At 37.6% G+C, this 20679-nt stretch overlaps 1 protein-coding gene across 2 annotated transcripts in view; it reads left to right on the forward strand.

Moving 5' to 3' along the window:
* The window catches only part of CYTIP (cytohesin 1 interacting protein), a 61952-nt gene extending 41551 nt beyond the window's left edge, over nucleotides 1–20401 (forward strand). For both annotated transcript variants that reach the window (XM_037044675.1, XM_037044674.1), the window contains exons 2-8: nucleotides 2356–2405; nucleotides 2627–2681; nucleotides 6055–6157; nucleotides 6366–6459; nucleotides 9113–9182; nucleotides 16030–16096; nucleotides 18720–20401. In XM_037044675.1, coding sequence (XP_036900570.1) covers nucleotides 2356–2405; nucleotides 2627–2681; nucleotides 6055–6157; nucleotides 6366–6459; nucleotides 9113–9182; nucleotides 16030–16096; nucleotides 18720–19186 — 906 coding nt within the window. In that variant the 3' untranslated portion in view covers nucleotides 19187–20401. The remainder of the gene's footprint in view (nucleotides 1–2355; nucleotides 2406–2626; nucleotides 2682–6054; nucleotides 6158–6365; nucleotides 6460–9112; nucleotides 9183–16029; nucleotides 16097–18719) is intronic.
* The last annotated feature ends 278 nt before the right edge of the window (nucleotides 20402–20679 follow it).

The raw sequence follows: 20679 nt of genomic DNA on the forward strand, positions 1-20679 counted from the left end.
CCAGCATATGCTATTCATTGCACACCAGTTCCTCATTCATGAGAAAAAATGAGAAAAGATTCAGAAGGGTTGACTGGGAGTAGAGACTCCACTAGTTAGATCCTAGCACAGCACTGCTTATGTTGGGGACAGGGCTGCAGGGAAGACTTCTCCCGAAGTTTAAGACCTTTGAGAAGGCCTTAGACATACTTCTTTTCACTCAGGCAGATAGTCTGGTGTGTGAACAAGGTCGATCCCTGAGCACATTCCTTTCCACATCACCTCAGTCTGACAGCCCTGATCAAAAGCAAGTAGGCTTTGTGTCAAGATGTGGCACATGTCAGGGAATTTGATGGAGCCTAATTTATTTAAATAGTTTTTATTTAAATGTTAGGTGCCTAAAACAGGCTCATTGCTTATCTGGAATGGAAGCTAATTTATGCTTTGACTTAGTCCGATTTTTGTGTGTGTCACTGATAACCCAAATTAGTCAACCCATAGGAACTGAATATCTGCTAGGCCTCTCACATGGTGTCAGGCAAACATTTTCATTTTCAACCAGTTAATTAGCTATATAGGAAAGGTAGCAGGAGGGAGGTGGGGAGATTCCTTCTTTATACCATGTTTCAACTTGTCTTGTGGATTTAAAAGATTTTAGATTTGATCTTTCTGAAATGATTTTTGTGTTAAAAGGCAGGTTGAGGGTGGACCAGCTGAACTCTTGAGGTTCCCATCAATGCGATGACTAATCTGATGAATATTGATAGCAAGAGTTATATTTTCTGATATAAACCCTGGTTATGGTTACAGGTGATTGCATATGACCTGCCTAAGTATTTTACAATCTGAAATAAGAATAGAAGCCAAGAGGATGTAAATAATGAAAAAAATTAAGAAAATGAAAGTAACAATATAAAGGAAAGACAGAATGCTTGGGAATATCAAGTTTCTTGCTGTGTACCACCAGAAGTTGGCCTGCTACGTGACTGAATAGTCTCCACTCTTTTTGTTGATACTTCTCAGTACAAACCGGGCTGAAATAAACAATATAAATTGTAGGTCTTCCACAGTCAGTCCTTATGAGTTAAAAACAAATACTTTTTTGCAACTCTAGAGAATCTTTTTGGGTCTCAGCTTTCCTATTGCAGTCTTTAGGATAATATAAATGATTTGAGGTTCAGAAGTGAAAGAGAGAAAAATGTAATTAATTTGTATCATCTCAGTGGGAAGAGACCAGCTCTCCATTACATTAACTTGACAGACCAAGAGCAAAATTCTGAAATCTGAGCCATTCCAGAAAATTTGTCAAAATGTAGGCATTTGGTACTGGGTAATTCAAATTCCTTACAGTGATGTAGGCTTCTCTCCCAACGAATGTCTTAACAAGGATTTGTTTGTGCATTAATTTCTATGTGTTTTTCTTCTCCCAGTTTTCATCCTCTACTTATTTTATTTATATTCATTTAGACTTACTCTGCAGTGATCTGCTGACATTTTATGTGTTAAGTTGACAGTTAAACATTAGAGGTCAGCTAGTAGCATAAGGTTATGTTTGGGGCCCCTGGACCAGGACTTGAGAAAGGCTAATTAATATTCATTAATTCCTAAACAAATAAATCCCTTAGAAGAACACATAAAAACACGATGCAACCTTTTGTTAACTTTTACTTAATTTACAATGGTTGATTGTATTTTGGAATTTTATGTTTACATGATCTTTTTCCAAAACATGGAGCAAGGGTGATATTCTTTATGTCATTTATACCATTTGGAGGGTCCTTTCCTTTTTTGGCTGGAAATCTCACTGTACTTTTCCTACACTATCACAAAAATAAATCATACACAGAATTGAGGGTTTAAGTGTTTGGTTTTACTTGAGTTGTACTGCTCTTCTTTAGAGGTTATTTTAACCTGCTTTAAAAAGTAACATGTTAAAATGAGTATTGTAATAAACACAATGATTTCATCAGCACCTCCCAAAACTCTTAAGTATTTGCGTTTTATATGCCATTCCATGGGTGTTATTGTTCGTTGGATTTCAGTGTGATTATAAATTGCTATGGTTAATCTCTCAGAGGCTATTTTTAATACAGATTAGATATGAAGTTCTTTGGGGACGCTTTGGAGTTTTGCCACATTACATTAGCTCTTGCCACAGTGTATTATTATCGGAGCCCCTTTTAATCTTTTAAACAGAATGTCCGAACCTCCCTTTGCCAGCTCTCCTTTGCTATCACTAAAGAATGGGAACTACTGCCTTTACCTTCATTGAGCTGTGCCAAAGGTGATAAATCACAAAGTTGTTTGTGACTTAGAATATTCACAGATGTGTTTTAAGGACCTTTTGATAACTGTGCGCTTGTTCTATTTTTTCAGCTTGCTTTGTCGCGATCAAGTTCTTTGGGTGACTTTTCCTGGTCTCAGAGGTAAAGAGATTCATTTATTTTTTTGGTCTCTCACCAAGATATGTAGGAACACAGCTCTCTAGACTCACTGATAACACACACACATGGAGTTACAGTACCACAATTTACATAAATGTCATCTATTTTAAATTGTGACAGTTTTAAAAATAAGTATGTGACAAATGTGATACGTTGATCTTCATGCATAGTTTTTTATATGTTTTTTTAATTCTTTATTACAGAAAGCTTATTACTGTGGAAAAGCAGGATAATGGAACATTTGGATTTGAAATTCAGGTGGGCAATTTTCAAATTTTCCAGACTTTTAATGAAGGCAGTGTCACTAGTAGTATCATGATATTTGCAAAGAAAGAAGGAAATCAGGGTCAGAGGATGATGGAGACGGTGATTTTCATTCAACGTGCAGTTGTTTTGGTAGTTCTTTATTGTTTTTGATACCAGCAAAGAAAGAAGATACTGAAACATATAAATAAAATAAAGGTTCCTGAGACTTGCTCAACTCTATTTTTAGTGGCTCTAGCCTTCCTGTAAGTCAGACTGATCAGAAATGTTTGGTAACAGCCCGGCCTCAGATAAAAGAGTGAAATACTCTTTATAGAAGTGCATATTGTATATTTTCATTCCTGATGTGTTGGTACAATCACTTTTTATCCTGTGGCCAAATTTTAAATCTATACTTTGATATTCAAGAAATACTTGAAAGCATATATATTTGTATATAAGGGCCACATGCATTCTTATATAGCTCCTATTACATTTCAAAAATACCAAAGATTTTATGAGAAATTTGTACTTTTTATCAATGATGACACTTTATAATTATTATTTGAAGCACTTAAGAACATTGCTGTATTTGCATGTTTTAGGAAATTTGGAAAACAGTCTATAGGTTTTTATGTAATAGCCTAACAATTTCATTTTTCACTTGCTGTCTGCTTTTTAATGGCCAAGTTTATAAAGATGGTGAGTTAGGTCAAAGGAAATCTAGTTAAACAAATTGCAAGATTAGTAGCTTAGGTATTAACCATTTTTTCCATTATACTTTTGTGTTTCTTTTAGATGTATTTTGCATAATCCTATTCTTTTTATCACATATCATCTCTCAGGTTTTAGCTCTGGTGCTGCTTTCAGAAAACTTAACTGTCAGCCCCACAATTGGAAAGCCAGCATGTATTTTAAAATAAGGAACAGGAAGCTGCTAGGTAAAAATGTTTTATAAATAAAGAAACACACTGGAACTCTACCTTCAATGAACAGGGAGAAGGCTGTAGGGAAAAGAAGACACCTTCTGCTTTCTGAACTCTTCTACTTGTACATTTGGGGGGATGCGTAATTTTTCCATCAGGTTTTAAAAGCATACTACTTAGTCCCCATTCACACAAAACACTCCCTGTTCTATTGCAGAGACTGTGCTTTTTGTGACGGCTTCTTTTTAAGTGAGAATTATGCACCAAGATGTGCAGCCATTGCTACTGAAAACAGGGTCAGTGACTACTCACACACTCTTATTTAAAGTGACAAAGTAAGATTTTTTTCTCGCTGTGCTATGATATGTCACTGTTCCTCTGTGTTTCTCCCCTTACCATAATTACTTATTCTACCTGGAGCAAGAGCCAAAGCTATCATTAGTAGGTCATAGGCGATAGCACCATGAGCCTTCATACCACAACACGAGCTAATGGCTTCACCTCTGAACTGGAGCTTCAATGTTATCTGCAAGATGCAGGAACCCACTCCTCTGCACATTCCTTTTTTGTATGCACTTTCCATTACCAGCTCCATAACCATATCTCTCCTCTAGTACTTATAAGATTTGCATAGTCATCGAATAGAGGAAATGCTGTGAGAACTTTTTGAAGACCAGATGGAACCTCATGTGCCCATATTGTGCACCCATTTTTAACAACTGTTTGGGTCCTGGTCTACCAAGTGAAGGACTCATCGGAAGCGAACAAATCTACTTTCCTCTCTGGTTTTCCATGGGTGCTACTCATATGCTGCTAGTGAGGATCATACAATGTAATAGAAACACAAACTCTAGATTCAGGCACACCTGAGTCCTTTTTTTCTACATGCTCGCCTTACGGGTTTTTTTTTAGAAATTTCAAATTAAATAACACATACAAAATATTTAGTAATGTGCCTGGTACTAACAGAAAATCAGCAAATGACAAGTGTTAGAATGAATATCATTGGGCGTGAGAAAGGACAATGTGACTTTTGTGTCTCCAAGGACTGTTTTGTTATTAAAAGTGAGAACAGAGACAGAGAGATGGAATGAGAGATTGAGATTCGATTTATTCTTTCTTTCTTCTTTTTATAACATTGGGACCTCTGCCTTTACTTCCCTATCTCTAACCCAGGAATTTTAAGCCATCAGCAAACATATACAGTTCCAACTACATGAATCAACACCTCCCCTTCACAGTACTCACTTTGCTCACTGGACATAGAGGGCAGGTTCTCACTGTTAATAGAGTTGTTATAACAGTGGTTTCTCAATGTTAAAGCTTTGGTTCATGTACCACATACACCAGGCCACCCTCACATCTCTGCAAAGGTCTAGGCTGTGGCAAGAAGGGTCCCTGGCAGAAAACTGTTCAGGGTTTCTGACAGAGATGGGAAATATAGTGCATGCTCTTTAAAGTTCCATTTTACCTTAAGATATGGGGATTCTGAATGCCTTCTTGAGTGAATAGAAATCCCATACAGGTTACCAAAGTCAAATTTCTAGAAGTTGCTTGCACATGACCGACTTCTGGTTCTGGAACTTACAATTCTGGTAAATAAGGTGGAAGGCCACAAGACATTAATTTCTCCATAAGGAGGCAGTACTGGAATGTGGTTTAGGAATCAGATGTTGAAAAGACTTGCTCAAACTAGAATGGTAATCCTGAGTCTTAATGGAACTCGACCTTATAATTGTGTGAAAAAGAAAAATGCTTTGGTTATAAGCCATTGGGTCAATCTATGTAGCAAACATTTGTCCAGTGTTCTTGGTCCAATTTGAAAAACAAACTGCCTTTGCCAAATTGAGGCAAGAGGCAAAGCATACCTTTTTCTAATTTAGTTAGGTGATTAATGAACCAGTGCGTATTCAAGGCAAGTGCTCAGAAATGAAGGCAAGTCGATTACAGTACTTTTGAATTAATACAGGGCAGATTGTCATTATTTGCAGAACTCTAATGTAAAATAATTATGTTGGCACATCCCCATTGCTGTGTACTGTTTTGTCTACTCCTGTAGTGAGTACTTTAGCATGGAAGACTCTCATGGGCATCTTTCTCTGCTCTTGGCTACCATTGTTTTATCCCATTGGGAAATGAGGAGCTTAATTTTTCTCAATAAATATGCAATAATGATAGCATCAGGTGGTCTCATAGGCCTGAAAATATAAAAGCTTGCACCAATCTTATCCCACTTTTTTCTCAAGGCAGATTTTTAAAAATGACTGGGATTGGCTGCAGATTGTCTGGTAGGACTGTAAAATCGGTATGCTTAATTTAATTTATATTCAGGAAAACCTTTCTAAATTGTTCTTTGCATTTACCATCATACGTCTTACATTAACTGATGCCATCTTAGTTTTTTGACAAATGGATTTTGAGTTTTTTTGAATAGTAATTATGTATCACTTTAACTTGCGCAGACTTACAGGCTCCAGAACCAGAACACCTGCTCCTCGGAGCTGTGCACTCTGATCTGCAAGATCCAGGAGGACAGCCCAGCACACTGTGCTGGCCTGCAAGCCGGTAACACAACTACCCTCATGTTAAAAATTATTTAAATAGCAAGAAGAAAAAACCTTTTGGTAGTGAAGGTCAGGAAAGTATTGTAGCTTTGAATTTTCTTAGCGCCTTTATGTTGTTAAGTTTTGAGGTGTGCTCGTTTTTCTTTGTTTGTATGTCAGAAAAGATTATTTAACCAACCTCTTTAACGTTTTTTTTTTGTATCTCCCAGGTGATGTCCTTGCAAATATCAATGGTGTGGGCACAGAAGGCTTTACCCACAAGCAAGTTGTTGACCTGATCAGAGCATCAGGAAACCTGCTAACGTAACTATCCGTGGGCTTCAAAAATGTTATGGTCTTTCGTAATGCCTGTTGAGTGAATGAATAGACTTATTGTTCAGGACCACAGAAGGGCCGCAGTGCACCCTAACTTTGGGATTGAATACAGACATTTTTATCAGTTCCTTTTGTTTTTCAAGGTTTCCTCAAACTAGAACATGTTGTCAACATCTGAAGTCAGAGGACATCGATAGCCCAGACCTCTGAGTAGCAGGGAGAGCATTTACCAAATTTTAATATTAAATTCAATTAAACTGGCAATCATTTTCTTTGAACAACAGGAAATGATCCAATTTCCATGGCTGATATAATCTTGATATAACAAATAAAAGGTCAGAAAGGTTGAGTTTTTTCATTTTATACAACAAGGCATCTGAAACTAGAAAAACATCTAAAAACTAGATGTTTTTCTCATCTAGTGGTCTATTTAGAAAGAAGAACCAAGTCTGCCCACACTTCCTACTCTGCACACACACACCCACACCTGCTACTATTCCAGACTCGCTCGTGGGGCATCCTCTTCCCTACTGGAGATTTGACTGACTTTTCAACTATACTATCCCTAGAACTTCAGTTTTTAGTTAAATAAGACTTCAGTATTTAGTTAAAAGATGGAATTCATTCATTTGTTGAAATGATAATTCTAGAGCAAATACTGTTTCCAGTTCAGTGATGGGCTCAGGGCAGATGAAAAGAGACGGATAAGAAAAGCCTACAGAAATAAATATTTTTGATATTTTAATTATTGATAACTGCTATGAAGAAACTGCAATAATAAATGGGATGAAACACCAAGTTGGACAGCTGATGCTTTGTGGTTGGTGGTTGGTGAACTAGGCACGATGTAAGAAGGGATGGAGACAGGGAGTTGGCCTGGGCAGAGTACGGGTCTACCAGCCAGGCTAGTAGTTTAGAATTTATCCTGATTAAGGTAGGTCCTATATTTTCTCATTTGTTTTTCACGGCCACTCCAAGAAATTAGTTTTATTCCTACTTATAGATGAAGTAACTGAGGCTTAACTGAGGTTTAGTTAAAATCAATCATCTAGTAAGTCACAAGGTTGGAATATGACCACCTACTCTGAGTGCCATGGTCTCTTCAGCCGCATCACAGCTGCTCACTGCAAGCTGCCAGTAAAAAATCCATTGGACATTCTTCAGTGATTCTAGTCTAGCTCTTCAAAGGATGTTTTGGGCGTGTCTAGGAGTAGTTTTAAAAGATGACTTAGGGTGGTAAAGGACTGAGTTGAACTGCTAGCATTTTCTCTTGGACTCTATATGGATTTTACTTTGCAGATGTAAGCTTCTCTTTACCCTGAACTCATTGGATCCATGGAGTTAGACTCAGTCCTCTATTACCACTAGAGGGCTGGTAATAGTGAGCGAACCTCAGGTGGATAATTAAGAAGTAATGGGTGGAGACAGTTGGAAAGTCAAAGGTCGGGACAATGAGAGACAGTCTATACTAATAATGAAGAGAGTAGCCAGTCTCGGCCTGAAGTTCTGCCTATAGACAGTTACTGCTTGGGCAGGTCAGATCGACATTACAAATGCCACCGGAACAGATTTGCAGGGATTCTCACCATTGCCCAGAAGCAAGACTGCCCTAACAGGAAAGCAGATAATGTCTTGGCTAGCTGTCATCCTATTATCTTGGGTATGATGTTATTAGAAATTGAGAAAAATTTATCCCCACGTTTAATGCTATTCGTTTACCATGCCTTGAACAATTCTTGCATCTTTAAAAAGTAACAGCTTATTTATTAGTAGGAATTTGGACCAATACTTTAAAAATTCATAGGAGTGCGATTCACACCTGAAATTTATCTTACTCAGGTTGATGGCTTAGTAGTCAAAATAAAGACCTCTAATTTGTGCCCACAAAACAAATCAACCACTCAGGATAGAACAAGTCTTTTTTATTTTTACTGTTTTTAATTTTTAGAAAGGTATATAGAAAAAGAATACCATTAAATTGATAGTTATGGGATTAAATAATATTTTTGAACTTAAAAGATTTTGAGGTGAGAGACTCATATGAAGGTTATTATCTGATAGTACTCCTGGTTTTATTTGTTCTACTTCCAAAATGAAGGCAATTTATAGGACTAAAGGCGCCTGGCATCATGGGGAGGAAAAGATTTTTCCATTTCAAGAAATAGCATCTGCTTAAAACTGCTGCCACTGCTTAAAACTCCCAGTGCTTGTTGTTATTGCCGTGTTCCTCAGGCATAGCATGGTGTCTAGAGTGTGCGCAGAGTAGATGTCCAACAGACGTTCACCAAATGACAGAGGCGATTCCGCCAGACCCCACAAGGATAGATTCTTGTAAAAAATAAGCATCATCGCCACACAATGGCTTATATAAATGAGTTACAATTTACCAATTAACCAGAATCTTTCAGTGACCTTCTCAAGGGGAGTTGGTGTTTTGTTTATTTGTTTCTTTTTTTCTGTTTCCTATTTTCTTTCTCTGAATCTTGTTAAAAGATTTGAGCTAGGTCCAGACCCTTTCAGTGCCAGGAGAATTGTAACATTTAAGGCTAGTCTGTGCTCAAATTGTAGTACTTCCTAAGGATGGTACCTGTTTGAATGACTCACTCATGCTAATACCCTCCCCTCCTTTCTCTTAAAACAGGGTAGAGACTTTTAATGGAACAACAATTCTCAAAAAAGCCGAGCTTGAAGCAAAGCTGCAAGTTCTAAAGGTAATTTAATTTAATACAGTGAGGTATGTTTTTCATCCTCGAGCGTATGAGTGGTAGAATAAGATCTGTTTGAGGAATTTCATAGCCCTTGTGGATGAAACGTCTCGAGGAGCCTAGTCTGCTGAATTATCAGGAGCCACAGAGTCAGCTTCGCAGGAAAATTAAATATCACAAACCAGTGCAAGAAGTCACTTCCTTCATCCTTCTGAGTGTCTTTCAGGCTGAGAAAGTCAACAGGTGGGCACGTTAGTTGAAGAACTTTTCATTGAAGCAGCCATCTCTCTTGATTCACATTTTGCTTGGGGGGGAAAAACAAAGAAGGAGGAGCTGGGGTTTTTTTTGTCATTTTGTCAAGTGCTGCACGTGTGGGCAGAACGGCTTGGACTTTCTGCTTTCTATTATCTTCCTCTGTGTCCTTCCTTCCTGCCTCATTCTTACTACAAAAATCCTCACCTGTACTCCTGTGGCTGTCCTTGAATCTACTTCCATTGGCACGCAAACTATCCAACTTCAGAGAAGAAAAATAGTTTTTCGGAGCTAGTGCACAACGCAGTATGCTAAATAAAAATTCCCTGGGGTGCGTCTTTGAAAATCTTAAAAATCTTAGCAGACTGCTGAGGCTCTGTCAGGCCTCAAAGTCCGCACAGCTCCTCCAGCCCCAAGTGACTCTGTCCCAGGGCCGCCCCTGCACGGCACTGAGGCCGCCCCTCTGAGCCAGGATCCCACGCCTTAATACAGTCAGGCTGCTCACTAGGGCTTTGTTTAGCAATAGCTGCTATTTATTAGTTTTCTTCATGAAGAATGCACTTTAAATTATTGAGCCCATGAGTGTGAAGTTACTATGTATTCTTTATATATTTTTTTGTATTTGTTTCCCCAACCTAATTCATGAACAAATGCCATTTTCTTTGTCTTGTTATGTCACTTATCCCTGTGACTTTTTAAAAATAAATTTGTAAAATCTTTTGAAAAGGTTTTTCTGTTCAGATTTCCGTAGAAATTAAATTTCGTTTATAGAACAAATGAGATCAATTGGCATCTTTATGGTTTTCACTTTTCTTATTTTAAACACAGTTGAATAATTGGAGATTAAGGGGCAACACCTTCATTATCTACAGATAGTATTATTTATATCTATACAAAAAAAACTAAGGGAATCTATAAACATTTTACTAGAATAAAGGGAGTTCAGCAAGACTATTGGGTTTAAAAACTAAGAATAGTAAATTTGAAGTTTTTTAAATTAATAGACCATATTTATCAAGAAAGAAAAATTAGAAGTCCATAAAAATTAACATAATATATGTAAAATTGTATGCATAAATGAAAAAATGTTTTTAAAGTAAATAAAAGAGCCTACAAATCTTTCATTAGATTAACATTTTTATGACTTATGGTTATATTCTAATTATAGTTTCTTTACCTAAAAATTAATATTTTGATTGAGAGTAGTATATAGGTATGTAAAATAAATTTTCTATGCTCTTAGCCTATTCAAACACCTTGCTAAACTGCATAATTTCTAACAAATTAACTATATATATTTTGGGTTTCATAGAGACAATAATTATCTGTTAAGATTACAAATAAAAAAGAACATTCAGTTCTTTTTCTTAATAACTGGCCAGGGTCTACAGTACAGTGATGAATATACACTATCATTGTTAGCATCCTGGTTTTGTTCTTGACTTTAATGGAAATTCTCTTGATTCTTTCATATTAGAAATGAGCTATTTCTATGAATATATTTTTTAGGTTAAAGAGGCTGCCATCTATACAGAGTTTGCTGGTTGTATTTATAGGGCTTGTATACTAAATTTTAACAAATACTTTTTTTGCATGTGTTAAGATGGTCTTCTCATTTTTTATTAAAAAAATCTGTCAATATGATGAGTAATATTTGAAGATTTTCTAATGTAAAACCACTCTAGCGTTTCTAAAACAAACCCCACCTGATAATAATTTATAGTCTTTTAAAAATATATTTGTAGATTTGATTTGCTAACATTTCCTTTAGATACTTGAGGGCAGCTCCACTTTACGAGTAGAATGGCCTGCACCTTCCCCCACTCAGTTTATCGCTCCTTAACTTTGGTGTTACATTTACTGCGCTTTCAGCATGAGCTGGGTGGTGTCTTAATCATCAGGGCTTGAAGTTCTCTTTGGGTGGGGATATTTCTAAATTCTGTCTCAGTTTCTTTATTAGTTATAAGGCTGCTCAGCCTTTCTGTTCTGGGGTTTTTTTGGATTCACTTGTATTGAATTATGTTTTTGTTAATAAAATTTTGAAAATTTCAATTTATTGCATGCATTTGTCATAAAAATTCCATTCTTAGTTTTTTGTTTTCTATCATAACTCATTACATCCCCATTTTTATTTGTACTACTTTTTATGCCTTCTCATCTTTTTTATATCTTGGTAATTCTCCCTAGAGGCTTGTTGAGTTTTTTTAAAAAAACAGTATTTTGGTTGTGGGTTCAATCCCTGGTCAGGGCACATTTAAGAAACAGCTAATGCATGTGTAAATATGTGGAACAGCAAAGTGGCCTCTCTCTCTCTCTTTCCATAGCTCAGATTAATTTAAAAAATAAACAAATAAAAAAAACAGTATTTCAGTTTGTGCGAGTCTTTTACCTTTTGATGGTTGCTTTTAAGCTGTTCTTTTGTCTTTACCGGTCTACAGTTTCACCACAATGTGATTATGTCTGAATTCATTTTTAAAAAAATTTTATTTATTTATCTTTAGAGGGGAAGGGAAGGAGAGAGGGAGAGAAATATCAATGAATGGTTGCCTCTTGTGAGTCCCCTACTGGGAACTGGCCTGCAACCCAGGCATGTGCCCTGACTGGGAATTGAACCGCGTTCATGTGGTTCGCAGGCCCATGCTCAATCTACTGAGCTACACCAGCCAGGGCTTGAATTCATTTCTATATTTATACTGCTTAGAACTTTGAATTTTCAGTGCCCTTTTAGTCTAAGCACTGATGACTTTTTTTCATTTTGGAAAACTATCAGCATCATCTCTTCAAATAGGCAGTTGACCCTTCAACAGTGTGGATTTGAACTGTATGGGTTCACTCATACGTGGATTTTTTTTCATCTTGTAAACAGATGATATAAACTTATGGCATCAATAAATATAGCACAGTACTGTAAATGTATTTTCTCTTCCTTATAATTTTCTTAATAACATTTTCTCTTGCTTACTTTACTATAAGAATATAGTATGTAATACATATAACATGTAAAATAAGCATTAATCGATTGTTTATATTATTGGAAAGGCTTCTGGTCAACAGTAGACTATAAATAGTTAAGTTTGGGGAGTCAGAAATTACATGTTTATATGCAGATTTTCCACTGTGCCAGGGTAGAAGGGGCTCCCACATTGTTCAAGGGTCAACTATGCCTTCTTCACCATTCCCTGAACTATCTTCTGCAGTTCCTTATAGACATAGTATTTTAGAGTCTTTTGATTTACCCTCCAAGCTTCCTAAGCATTCTTTCATATTTGCATTACTGTATCTTTTATATAAAGATTTTATTTATTTATTTTAGAGAGATGGGGAATGGAGGGAGGAAGGGAAGGAGTGAAACATCAATGTATGGTTACCTCTAGCACACCCCATACTGGAGATAAGGCCTGCAGCCCAGGCATGTGCCCTGACTGGGAATCAAACCGGTGATGCTTTGGTTCACAGGCTTGCACTCAATCCACTGAGCTACACCAGCCAGGGCTATATTCTTTTCGAATTCCACAGTAATAATAGCTTCGGTAATGTTGTCTGTGTTCTGTATAGAATGTGTTCTTTCTATTAAAAGTTAATTTTTGATTTTCAAAGAGCTATTTTCATGTTTATCTGTTCTTTTTGTTTCAATTTTCTTATCAACACTGATATCATTTCTCTCTCAGAGGATTATAAATATTCTGATTTTAAACTCCCTTTTGATACTTCTGTTTTCTTTTTGTTTGAAGAGAGTCCATGTAATGATTATCAATTTTGTCATCCTTGTTACTAAACTTCAGTAGGTGTTTTAGAGTTTCGATTGCCTACTTCCCTTGCACAATGCCTCTCTCTTTCACTCAGCGTGATAGTCTGGCAATCGCCTCCACTATACACTTCAAAGCTCCCAATGCGGAGCCAGGTCTGGTAGTTCGGATGCCTTCCCTGGAGGGTCAGTGTGCTGGTTGGCTCAGGTCATGAGGCTGTACTTATGTGCTCTTGCCCCTCTAGTTACAGGTTCTATGTGAGCCACAGCCACCATTATGTTCTTTCCCCAGACTTCTATTCATGGGAGTGGAGCTTCAGTCAAAGTTCTTTTCTCAAGCAGAAAACTTGCCTCTGTCCTGTGCTGCATAAGTGCACTTAAACTGTATATCTCACCATAAGATCCAAATTCCTTGCTACCCCTTTCTGTTTCTCCAAGTCCAGCAGACCTTTGGGTTCATTCCTGCTTACCATCTTACATTTCTCTCCCTTCTCTAATTTTGAAATTACGAGATTTCCAGTTCATGTGTTGAGCCTCATGTGTCTCGGTCTGACCTATCACAGGGGTCAGTCTGGCTTTCCCTGCACACAATGACATTTAGTTTGTGTGTCCTGCGTAAGTGTGCATTCGGTTCCTCAAAGACTCGTGTTCTCAGGGATTCCCTTTCTCATGACCTATGATTCAAATGTTTAACATGAAAATAGTACATCCAGCAGGCTAGCTGGGGGAGTTACTTTTTTCTAACTCTGTTATTTACTGGGTTTGTAACTCTCAGGAAATATTTTGCTACATTGAACCTTTATTTTCCAATCTGGAACTTTTTTGGACAGTTAGGAAAATTAAATAGCATGTTATCCATGAAAGCACTATAAAAATAGCCAAGTGCCATGGGTATATTTAGCTTTATGTGTGTCTCATATAAATTGAACACATTGGAAATATAGCCGATTGAAAATATCCAGACTGTGATAGTTAAAAATTGTTTCAGGAAGCCATTCTTTAATCAGCTCATTCAACCAGTATTTACAGAGCTGCTGCTAGGTACTAAGCTCTGACCTCGACACAGTGAAGGGATGTGGCCAGTATGGTTAAATCTCCCATGCGCTTTAATGGTCTTCTAATGGTAAGAAATTAAACTTGTCCAAATAAACAACTGTGATGTTAATAGCAGCCAGAACCAGACTCTGAGGAAAATAGGGAAGCTTAGATACAGACTGAAAACTCAGTCACTTTGACATAATTGCTCTTTACACTGGTATTTTCTTGGTTTAAATGACAGCATACTTAGATGACTGGGCCAGATCAAGAGATTAGATATTTTATAAGCTTTATTTTCCCCCCAAAAGTTAAGTATGTGGCAAACCCTGACTTTGTATTACTGGATAAGTAGGTGCAAAAATACAACTTGCTCCTCTGTCGGTGTTTAGTTTTGACTGTCAAACTAGCTTTGTGTTCCCCTAATTGACTATACACTTGCAGGAGATAAACCTCTCTAAGAAAGAAGAAAGGAGTTGGTATGTGGGCCAGATCTTGTTAGTTCTTGGTTCCCTAACTCTGTGCCCAGGGTGGTTCCTGTTGCCTCCATGTGACAGATGAAAGGTTCAGCCAGATAATAGCTGTGCTGTTGGTAGCCTGGCAGTCTTATAGCCATATAGACTTCATTATACTACAGAAGGAACAAGACATTAATGGAGCCAGGCATTTTATGGCTTGAATTTATTGCTTGCACATTATATTGGCAACCATAGGATTGCTGCTAAACGTTACTGTTATCAAGGATTGGAAAATCCTGCCCTGTGATTGTTTAGTCCCTGAAAAGAGACAACAGCCGTTTTCCCCTTAAGCATTTATTTTCCTTTCCTTAGGGCTTCCCCTTCCAAATGTACTTCTTTTTCTATGGCTTTTCATACTTTATCTGCCCTTTGCAACAGGGCTGCCCTTCCTCCGGCACTGGTGTCCATGGGCGAAGCTGAGCTGTGCCTGCCTGCTAGGCTGGCTGTGGGCACCTGAAATAGCAAAGGAAGGGGCGGAGTAGAGAACAAACAGAAGGAGAGAGAACAGCCTTTGGCACTGCCTAGTCCGTTGCCTTCTGTCTGTTTGGCTTTCAGTTCCCATCACCTCCGCCCAGTCGGTGGGCTTGTCCAGGCCTCACCTGCCATCTCGATCATCATATCAGCCACTTCATTTGCACCCTGAGCTACTGCTCTCAGGAGCTGGGCCGCCAAGGAAAGATGCTTAGTCCTGTTTTAGCCTTCTAAGGAAGCCCCTAAGAACAGGTTGACTCCCCCTTTGGGGGGTAGAAAATAACAAGATGTCTAACAGAAAAGACCTTTAGTGCTCCAGGATTAGAGGATGAGGATGGTAGTTACTGAGCATTTACTAAGATCTAGTCACTGTTCTAATCATTTTATAACTACTTACTCATTTAATCCTCATGATAATTCCAGGGATTAGGTTCTGTTTTTGTCTTTCTCCTGCATTTCATTCTACCTATGAGGAGAGCCTAGAATGGAGATCCTTGTCTGAACAGAGAGTAAATGGACACAGATCCAAGCAATCTGGTTCTATAATGCTTTTTAAATAAAAAATGAATAAATATCAGTGTTTCTATTGTCTACTATTTTGTTTCTATTGAAATGATGTCATTATTTCAATTTGTTTGTGCTACTAGATTATTTTTTGAGAAAAGAGTATTCCTAATACTCCCCTTTTATAGAAAAAAACTTTCAAAGGGATGGGAGAGGATTTTAGTGCTAGAGAGAAAGGAAAAATTTTAATGACAAATTTTAACACCTAGAAGTAAATTGCTACCTTCACTGAGGTTTCCTAATAATTTGCACAACTTTTTTTTCTCAGCAAAACTTGAAGAAGAAATGGGTGGAGTTCAGAAATCTGCAGTTACAGGAACAGCGCCTGCTTCATGGTAAATATGATTTCCTGTTCAGAAACCACACTAACATTTCACCCTTTCAGTACTTCTGCCTCTAAATTGCTTTGAGATTATCATCATTACAAGAAAAAATTGTGTACCATAGATAAAGAAACACATAATGAAATGTAGACATTTAGAGTAGAGTAATTCAGGTCACATTCCCTCCTCCATACACATAATACATATGCATATGAAAACATATGTACACACACCTTGTGCCCACACTTGCAAGAGTCACCTAGAGACTTTAGACGGGCAGTTGGAACAATGTCTGATTTCAACAGATGAATGAAATTCCTGGGAATGTTCGTGGCTAAGGGGTTTCATACTTCTGAGAAACTCTTGAGGCTGGAATGGTAGCACACTTCTTGAGTAAAGCTCCTATCATTGCTCAAATTGTGTAGTTTACATTAATGCTGAGAAATTCTCCCTCATGGTCTCCAAAGCCAAGACAGAAATGTGAATGATCGTTATAACAGTAAATTCCTGGTTCTTGCTGTGTGTACAATCTAAAAGGAAAAGGTGAATTTAAAATTTGTTGATTTGACATTAGTATGTGAATCATGTAACCTGAAGAATGAACTTATATGTATAGATAATTTATTGAAACCACTAGCTAAGTGGGTGTAAAATATAGGTTTTATTTTCTTCATATAATACCATGCCTACAATCAGTATCTATAACCTAGGTGTCTGTCAAAAGTGAAAATCTGTTTACAGGAAAAGAGATACATTTAATTTTTAATTAGGCACTAATGTATGTCTTGGAGGTTTGTCTGGAAGTTGTTTGTTAATCAAATATATGTGTGAGCTATTTTTCTTTTTATGTATTTAACATACTTTAAAAATTTATAATAGATATTTTTTGGGTGTGAAGATTGTTAGCAAGACAGAGGTGCAACATTTAGCTACCTCTTGGATTTCTGTTAGCCCTGAAGGTTTGGAAAAACTTTGCTCCCACTTTCAGAACGTTCTGGAGTAGAGGTGGGCTTTGTTCTGGGAGTCTGTGGCAATGGCCTTGTAGAGATGAGGTCCTTAGTTCAGAATCAAGGAGACTGTCTCCTCATGAAGCCATTGTTGTACTCATTTTTTTAGAGGTTGAAGGAGTTCTTTAGTGTACTTTTTTCTAGGCCTAGACTAAATATTCAAGGCATGAGATTCTATGAAACAGTTGATTTGATCAACTCATTGCAAGATGGAATAAAGTAGGTTGTATTAACAAAAAAGAAAAGAAATATGATTAGTCACTGAGCGCCGGCCATGCTCCACTTTGCAGATCAAAAGGAAAATAAAGTCTCCTTTTATATTGTCAACCAAGGACAAAAGAGAGCAGCAGTAGAAATAATCAACACAAAGTAAAACTGTTTCTGAATGAGCAATGTTCTATTACTTTTCTTGAAGTAGTTACAGTCTAATTAGTCATCCTTTGGCATCCATGGAGGACTGGTGCCAGGATCCACCCCTGTGGATACCGAAATCTGAGGATGCTCAAGTACCTTCTATAAAATGCTATAGTATTTGCATGTAATATATATATACATATAGGCTCCAGCACGGTATGCCTCTATTCACTTCATTTATGTGGGTTCAGTATAGTGCTTGGTGCAATGGCAAATTCAAGTTTTGTTTTTTGAAACTTTCTGGAATTATTTTTTTGTCCAACGTTTTAGAACTGTGACTCGAATCCAGGGGGCTTTCTCAGGCCAGTGTTACAGACACTCTCCTTCCTGTTAGCAGTATACCAGCCAGTACAGAGGCAAGAGAAGACAGGATGTTGGTATGCAATTATAACTTAAGTTTGGAGAGCCCAGATGTAGGTTATGAAAACATTCAGCTAAGCAGATAAAATTCAATTTCTTCAAATGAATTATTACCTTTTGAGGAAAGGGCTTTTTTCTGGGTACAGTGTCATTCCTGAGCAGTCAAATATTGCAAATTCTAGTAAGAAACGTCGAGTATTGAGGCTGGATGATATCCTTTCTGTTCTAAGCACCTTTAAATTTTCTATAATGAGCATACAGGTGCAGATTTTGTAATTGCATTTCCCCTACACTTTCTTAGACATTATAATAACTTGATAATTGTTGAGAGATAGTAGTTAAAGACCAGAGGAAATAAATGGAGGAAATTCAGAAGACATCATTTCCCAAAGGCATTTTTGGAACCCCGTTTCTGTACATTTTAATCAAGGGTTGAAGAGTCACTTCAGTTTGAGGAATGATCCTTTGAAAAATGCTCAAGTCACACTGGCATAGAGTCAGAAGAATCGAACTGTTCTCATGTAAAGATGCTTGTTTAACTTTATTTAATCTTGCGTTACCATTTTCCTGATCACAGAACTTTTTACATGGCAGGTTGACCATGGACAATAGTTTGGGAAATGCTGCTAGGTACTAAGCTCTGACCTCGACACAGTGAAGGGATGTGGTCTAAACTGTAAGGTTTATCAGATGGCCTCAAAACCAGTCACTTACTCTCGCAAGTCAAGGCTCAGTGAAAAATATCATTCCCCGTTACTATTTCTTAGACACTTTGGAGATAAATTCTGGTGTATTTCCTTGTGGGAAGTGATGGCAGAACCGTTCCACAGTAGACTTTGTTTGCTTCATTCTAGGTGACTCGGCTAACTGCCCAAGTTTGGAAAACATGGACATAGATGAATCACTTCTGTTTGGGAACTTGCCTGGGTCAGGCTCAGCCCTCCCGGCCCGGAACCGCTTTTCCAGTGAGAGCAGTTGCAAGAGCTGGCTGAGCTCCCTGACGATGGACAGCGAGGACGGCTATCAGACGTGCATGTCTGAGGACTCCAGCAAGGGCGCCTTCAGCCGGCAGACAAGCACAGACGACGAGTGCTTTGTCCTCAAGGACGGGGACGATTTTCTGAAGAGGGCATCTTCGAGGAAGACCCGGAACATTAGTACCGCCAGCAGTGGGTCCATGTCTCCCTTGTGGGAAAGCAACTTCTCAAGCATGTTTGGGACCCTGCCCCGGAAAAGCAGAAAGGGAAGTGTCCGGAAACAGCTCTTGAAATTCATCCCTGGCCTTCACCGCCCTGTGGAAGAGGAAGAGAGTCGCTTCTGAAGGCTGGGATGCCTTCCCTACGAGCTTATTTCGTAAATATTTCTAGGCTTCTTTAGGTCAACTCCACCCAGCTTAGTGGGAAAGTGTAAATGAATTGCAAAACTGACATTCCATTTCATGGCAATAATGACCTTTGTTTCAAGTTTTTCTATCATTACTTTTGCTTCTTAATTTTTCAACTAGAACAGCTCAAATTCTAAGCAGTCAGTAGGGAAATAACGTTGTAAGTTAGATCAAATGACAAGCCAACACAGATGCTTGCTCATTCTAATGCTGCCTGTGAAGGCAAGAGTCGTATTTATTTTGTAGATTATCCATGTGAAAAACTGAGAACTTTGGAGTCAAGTGTAAATAAGAGAATGACAATATAATTATTTGGAATACCTTCTGTAGGCTAATAGGTAGGTATCAAAACTTTGTTCGCTTAAACTCAGTAACCTCTGGGGAGGTTTAAAAATAGGCAATTTTGAATGTTTCTGTTGAAATCTATCAAGGATTATAAACAAAGATGACCATCAGCCCTTTTCATGTCCACAGCAACAATAAAGCAGGAACTATATGTGAAGTGAGGGTTTAAGTGTCATGAGATCCTTGGAAAGATATTGTCTAAGGTGAGTGCTGAGGAAGATTATAATAAAGTTTTTTTTTTAAATAGGTAGCCTAAACAAAATGGATGGGAATGGTATTCTTGCTCAATTCACTTTTTATTGTGCCTAAATAATGATGACAAGACTAGACCTCTCAAGATCTTACAGGTTTGTGATATTTTTAAAAAACAAATCTAAAGTTTGAAAAATTAGAATCAAATAAAGTTTTTCCTCCTGTAGATATTTTTTACCACACTCCTCCCTTTATGTTATATATTTTAAATAGTTTTTGCCTTAACACTCTCTAGCCTATTAATTATGTTAGTATTATATTACTTCTAGCATTCAATCACATTTTTGTTCCATGCCCATTAAAGTCCATAATTTTTCTCTTCTGGTGATAAAGCTGCTTTTTACGTACATTCTAGAGTAGATAAAGTGGACAATGCCATAAATAGCCCTTGTTGGCTCTGAGTTGTGTGTGTGCACGCACATGGGTGTTTGGGAGAAATAGAAACATCTCATAGTTGACTTTGAGTAGAGCTGCTACACTTAAACAAACTGAGTGAGGAATGAGTCATTTGAGAATAAATGGAGGGGAGGGTAAGGAGGCCTGTAGGGTAAGAAATAAATAATTTTAAAAAGTTAAAAAAGAAATAAATAATGAAATAAAAATGAAAGAGATTTCTAACCGAGACTCGCTCTCCTAATTCTTTGAACTCAGAAACATCCTGTGGGCTCTGCTTGAGAATCATTCATGTGAAAAGCAGAGTGCACCGCATTTCACAGAAATAATAGCAATCCTGTCTGCCATTTGCTGAATGCCTAGTAGGTTAAAAATGATTTTCATGTGATGCCTGAAATAACCCTGTAGATAGGGGTTGGGCATACAGATAAAGAAGTGGG

The sequence above is a fragment of the Sturnira hondurensis genome, unplaced genomic scaffold (assembly GCF_014824575.4).
Source record: "Sturnira hondurensis isolate 20B ecotype Veracruz unplaced genomic scaffold, ASM1482457v3 Scaffold0004136, whole genome shotgun sequence".
NCBI lineage: Eukaryota > Metazoa > Chordata > Mammalia > Chiroptera > Phyllostomidae > Sturnira > Sturnira hondurensis.